General features: G+C 35.7%; 1 protein-coding gene across 1 annotated transcript in view; it reads right to left on the bottom strand.

Annotated features, from left to right (window-relative positions):
• Positions 1 to 4,669, bottom strand: part of LOC121814377 (deleted in malignant brain tumors 1 protein-like) — a 38,804-nt gene extending 34,135 nt beyond the window's left edge. The window contains exons 1-3 of the mRNA XM_042220032.1: positions 4,541 to 4,669; positions 3,974 to 4,029; positions 3,833 to 3,865 (exon numbers count right to left, since the gene is read on the bottom strand). Coding sequence (XP_042075966.1) covers positions 3,833 to 3,865; positions 3,974 to 4,013 — 73 coding nt within the window. The 5' untranslated portion in view covers positions 4,014 to 4,029; positions 4,541 to 4,669. The remainder of the gene's footprint in view (positions 1 to 3,832; positions 3,866 to 3,973; positions 4,030 to 4,540) is intronic.
• Between the last annotated feature and the right edge of the window lie 1,606 nt (positions 4,670 to 6,275).

The following is a 6,275-nucleotide window of genomic DNA, read 5'->3' as shown; positions in this document are numbered from 1 at the left end:
GAGAGATTGTTGTTCAAAATGTGCTCTGGCACAATCAAAGCATCCTTGCTACTGAAAACAAGAAAAAAGCCGGTCCTGCTATGGGCTGAACCATTTGTTAATGGTGGAGGGGGGGAACACTATGCAATATATTCAGTTTTAGCATTTATATTAACTGTTGACTGTAACTACGCTCAAACTGTTAATGCTATCTTATTTTAATAAACAACACTGTCATATGCAAAACTGGGGTGGCACTTGCCACCCCATGCCACCCTTCTAGATCCGCCCCTGCTGAGCCGCAGGAGGGCGCCCTTACTCCCAGCAAATGGGCGATAGAAAACCGATCGGTGCCTATGCCATTCCCAATATGCGCTGGCATACGTCGGGGCAGCATGAGTACGAGCAATTTTTTTTTTTTTGCCGATGCCCGTGATGCCGCCCCCCACCACGATGCCGCCCCGGGCAACCGCCCGTTCGCCCGTATCAAAAACCGCTACTGATTTCAAACCAACATGAAAATAATCACGGAAAGTGTCTAAGCAGACATTATGAAGACAATTACATGTATATACATATTAGCTGCCTCGCTTAATCATTTTTGGCAAATAAGGACCCTGAAATGTACTTTTACTGTTTTGTTTTGCTCAATGCCAACCTCTTGACTTTTAATATATTGTCGCCCCCTGCTGGTAATGCAACTTCTGCACCAGCGTGTCTATTACACGTTGTGATACTGAGTTGAAATAACAATCTTAAAAAAAAAAAAAAAGTCACTTTAAATCACAATTTTTTATTTTCGTTTCCCATTAAAATATTGAATAATCATTTGTTTATACATAAATAACCAACTTTTTAAAAGTATTGTTTACTTACCTGGATGATTGAGCATGCATCAAGACATATTCATTGTTTACTAATATAGTTTACAGTCTTTCATAATTAACTAATCTGCTTGTGAGACATGCTCAGAATTATTCAATAAAATTTATGAGTATTGAGACTTTTGAGTAAAACCAATTTGTGATTCAGTTCGTAAGTCAGTGTCTTCCCTGAGTCCAGCAGGAAGGGAACGTAAAATTCAGGCAAAGATGCAGATATGAGAGTACTGTGGGGCAACCTCCATAACAGAAAACTTGAGCCAATCTGGAATTGACAAAGAGTGCATGTCCGATACCCAGAAATATACTCCATATCAAAGTACCATTTTCTATATCACAAAGGGGAAAAAATGATAGACAATGGATAATTTAAACAAACAAGCAAAACGATTTGAATAATGCTGGTTCATGCTGGTGTATTCAGCTACAATCCTGTTTATTTCCTGTGCTTCTCGCAATATATTTTCATTGCTGTTAAAATAGAGTTCTTAATGTAGGCCAGTACTGTTTCTGTCTAGTTGCCAGTATACTTTTCTCAACCTCAATCAGGGATTTTAATAGAAGCACAAGACTTTTTAGACATTAGTCATTGTGTTAATATACTTTATAAATTACCAGTATAACACTGTTAAGGTCACATACAGATAAGACTGACAATGCTTGATGTTGATAATGTTCCCACATACATGTAATGAAAAATCCTAAACCGGCATATTACTTTGTAGATGGGAAAGACTAAATGTTAACCATGAGCTACTGTTTTGCTGACAGTGCAGGAAAAGTAAAAACAAACAAACAAAACAAAAGGAGGCTGTTTATAGTAAACCAATGTTTACTCTCGGATAAGTACTGAGGAAACATGGAGACTCTATAAGGCTACGTCCACACTAGCCTGGATAGATTTGAAAATTTTTGTCTCAAAACACCCTGCGTCCACAATAGCGTTTTCAGTTGTTTTCAAAGAGTTCACTTCCTGAACCACTAAAATGGTCGAAAACGCTGACGTTGCAGTTCCGCGCATGCGTGAAACGCAAGACGACTCGACTACCAAAAATGTGAGCAAACAAAACAACTGCTGTCCGATGCCATCCGCCATCTTGGTTTAAGTTGTTACATGACTGCATCATATGACCTACATGCGTCATCGTTTTCAAAAGTCTGCGTTTTCGAGTGTCCACACTGCGACGGGACAGCTCTGTTTTGAAATGTATGCGTTTTTGAGAGCGTTTTCAAAATGCTGTGTTTTTCCTTGGGGAAAACGCCGTGTCAGTGTGAACAGGAGGCCAAAACGGAGAGAAAACAATGCATTTTCAAATGAAAACGCATTACTGTGGACATAGCCTAAAACTGGTGTTGCAAAAAAAAAACAAAAAACCCAAAACAAAACAAAACAAAAAATCCAAATTGAACAAAAAAAACCAATATTTAATTTCCAGTGAGGGAAAAAACACCATTCACAATCAGAGCAGCGGGGACAACAGTACACACATGACATCTGCAAATCAATTTTCTAAAACTCACGTTTATTAGCTTATTACTACACCACGCTAGCACAAAAACTGTCAACTATTAGGACATTAAACCAGCTCTTTGCTCTGTGATGTTGAAAGGAGAGTAGGCTTCTTAACAAAATGAATGACTGAGGTGATATTTCTACCTTTTTCATTTTTAAGCTACCTGCACAATAGTTAGTGTTTAGTACACAAGCTTCTTTGGATTCCCTGAACCCATATAGACCTGTTTCTCTTTCTATCAGCATATTCAATTATGACCTGCTGGTGTCAAGGGGTGTTTTGAAACAGAGAGTTAAGCATGTCAAAGATTTTCAAACATTAGATTTGTCAAAGCCTTGGTTTTTCTACGAAACCCATAAAAACCTTTTGAAACTTTCCGGGCCACACAAAAATGACCAAGTTACTAGTTTTACAAAATATTAATTTATTAAATTAAATATGAAGCTATATAAAGGTACAATATTGATTATTTTGTAAAAAGACCCCCCCCTGTAAATTTCAGTTATTTTACAATACTGTTCATGGGACAGCTGTAAGAATATTGCAGTTCATTTATGCAAATGTACCATCATCAGACATTGGATTGATCTGCGTATGTTTGCTCTTTAAGTTCTTTAATGAAATCACAAGTTTCAATCCTGAGTCACATTTTAACAGTGGTGAGATTAAACCTCTTGCCTACATTTCTGTGAACTTATCTTTCATTATAAGATCAGTTAAAGGCTTCAGGCGATGGAGGTGTTTAATCTTAACCTCAGTTTTTACCTTCTTCAGAATATCTGATGTTCTGATATAAGTAATCTGGTGCCCTTGAGATAATTATTTCTTTTACACTTTTAGTTTTTAGTTTTGCAATATATTAACATTAAAAATTATGTGGAAAATCAGCTGATAGATTCTGAAACGACAATTTATTCTTTTAGAAGTCTGTATATATCGTTCCTGCAAGATTTACTTTGGGGGCCAGCAATCTAGTTTTATTTTACAAGTTTAAAGACATCTTTCTTTGTAGAATATGAATTCTGCAGACTGCAATTATATCTATTCCTTAAATAAGTTATGCGTTTGCTTTCTCTGCTTGTAAGCAAAAATATTTTATTTGTATCAGAAAAAGGTTCATATGTTATTATCAAAAGTAATTTTAGAATATTCACTGGGCAGGTTGATGTGGGTTTATATTCTCAACCTTCCTTTAACTGTTACAGTAAAGGAAAAAAATAGGTGAACAACAACCAGATGCTCATTTCAGGCACAAAAATGCTGAAAATTAGAGAAATAGAATAGAACAGAATAAATCTAATCAAAATAATTATACGTACAAAAAGCACTACATTTATCATAATCGCAGAATTATATATGTTGAACTGACCAATCAGATCATGGATATAACATTTTACAAAATGGGTGTAAAGGCATGAACCTGTGTTTTATTATGAAAAAGGTACATGCATGACTGACCTGCAGCAGCTGAAGATCCAGACAGATGAAAGACTGTAGAACAAAAAACAACTCATTATGTGGGAAAAAAGTGAGCACTGATTAGAGTCTCTATTTGTATACCAGTTTAAGAATATCTGAAAAATATGAAATGCATCTCACTGATGGCCAAGTAGAAGAAGTTTCTCCATTGTCTCCACATGGCTGAGACACAGAAGCTGTGTAAAATGAGCCATCAGTGACAGAAACTTAAGTTAATATATTTGGTCCATGCAAAAGCTTCACATTATATTTTTTCCCTTCTTAAACTTCATTTTTAGATTTAAAAAAATGCATCTGTAATGTCGCTTTTGGTGTAGATTATTTTATTTAACAGTGAATATAATCATTTTAGATTTGTTCTGTAATTAACAGCCACTCTGACCTGTGTCATATGACCTTTTATTTAAACAAGCACAAAGCAAATCAAAGAAAAAAGTATCGTTTGGTGTCTGCATGAAATGATGTGATGTTCATAAACTGTTCTTTTATGTCTAAAATTTTTCAAATAAACAATTTTTTTACACAGCAGGTATTTTACGGTTCCTAAACTTGTACACATACAACTTGTCTCTATGGTATGTTGTTTTTAAAGGCTTTTAATTTGCATGAACATGACACAAGCAGTTAACAGCTGATGTTTAATTTTATGGTCATCCAGATGGAATAAAAATAAATTGCTACTCTTACCAGTTCTGTAATCCACAGCAGTTAGAAAGTGAAGAGTATTGCTTGCTAGTTGCAGTTCTCTGGAGACGTCTGAAGGCTGCAGGTATATTTTCCACATGCAGTCTCAAGCAGATGTGATGTCGTATGCTGAGAAACCACAGTTATGTAAATTAAGACACTGGCCTGATATTTGTGCTCTAATGCTACAAAATAACCACAGGAACCTCAGTGTTTTCTGACATTTTCTCACACTGAAAACACTTCAAATTGCACCATGAAACTCTCAATCTCCAAGTCCCTCAGAACTATACTGTTACTATACTGTCCTTTCAATGAAACAGGGAAATATATTTTCCCCAACAACATTTTCACATATAAGCAGAGATGGGCAATAATCCGATTACTTTTTTCAAGTAACGAGTAAAGTAAGGGATTACTATTGCAAAAACGGTAATTAGATTACCGTTACTTTCCCATAGGAACGCTGTGTTACTGCGTTACTAAAACCGTGATTTTTTTACGAGAATGTCTCATGACAGTGACGTAAGCGAGTGCGACGTTGGTGACAACAGCTGTGTGCAGATCAACAGTGGATCATATATCGAGTGCGGGAGAGAGTATGAGCGTGCAGCGTTTAAAGCGTGGAAGTACTGACCTTACTTTGAGTTTGATTCCATAAAAAGTGACAAAAACATTAGTGTCCGTTGTGCGTGGGAAGAAAACTTCTTTTTACAGCGAAAAAAACCCCTAAACTTCCAAGCAAGCACCGAGTCGACGTAACTGGGAAATTCACAGAGAAACTCGCGGATTCTTCGGCACACCTGCACCAGGGTAAACCTCCGCCTACCCTACTCCTGCTTTACAGGTGAAAATAGAGCAACAGGACCGCTAGTCTTTGATTTTATTTATTTTCTGCTGTGTTTTACTTGCATCTATTTGAAAGATGAGTGTAAACACACACAAAAAAATTATGTGCTGGAATGTGCAGAAAATAGGTTTAAATATTAAACAAATTTCTTCCAGTCAGAGAATGTTGCATATAATTAAATTTTTGCTTGATGCATAAAGTTAAAAGATTAAAACTAATAAAACAAGTTTTAAAAAGAGACTTTTCCATTTGATTACATTTTGTATGATGGATTATGCAGAAAAAGTAGAATTGGGCTGAAAGAACTATCGCTTTATCACCTATTCAGGTTGTAAATCGTGTTTTTAAAAAGTAACTTAGTAACTAAGTAACTAAGTAATTAATTACTTTTGAAAACAAGTAATCAGTAAAGTAACGGGATTACTTTTTTGGGGAAGTAATCAGTAATTAGTTACTGATTACTTTTTTCAAGTAACTTGACCAACACTGCATAGAAGACATCTGAATACAAGCTACAAAAAAAGTTGCTTGGATCACTGTGAAACTTGCACAGCAAACATGGTGGATAAGTCCAGATGTACACATAAAATAATAAGCAGAAATATGCACAGCTTTCCAAGTTTAAGTTTACAAAAAAATAGTTTTCATGCATGCATGAAACACATCAGCAGTGTTGCAACATTTGGTTAGTGGTTTTAGACACTGTTTTTTTTTTTTTTTTTTTTTAAAGTTGTCATCAAAAAGTACCACTGAGGCTGGAACAAACTGTGAGTGGTTAAAAACTCTCAGGTTGGTGTGTGAAGTGTTTAGTTTCTCTTCATGTGCAGTACCCACATAATATGTCTCTTTATCTCTGCTGATATGACTTCTGCTGTGAATCTTTTTATT

The sequence above is a fragment of the Haplochromis burtoni genome, unplaced genomic scaffold (genome assembly GCF_018398535.1).
Source record: "Haplochromis burtoni strain Fernald_Lab_line unplaced genomic scaffold, NCSU_Asbu1 Contig_41, whole genome shotgun sequence".
NCBI lineage: Eukaryota > Metazoa > Chordata > Actinopteri > Cichliformes > Cichlidae > Haplochromis > Haplochromis burtoni.
The sequence above is the reverse complement of the archived record's forward strand: the minus strand, read 5'-3'. Positions and strand labels throughout refer to the sequence as shown.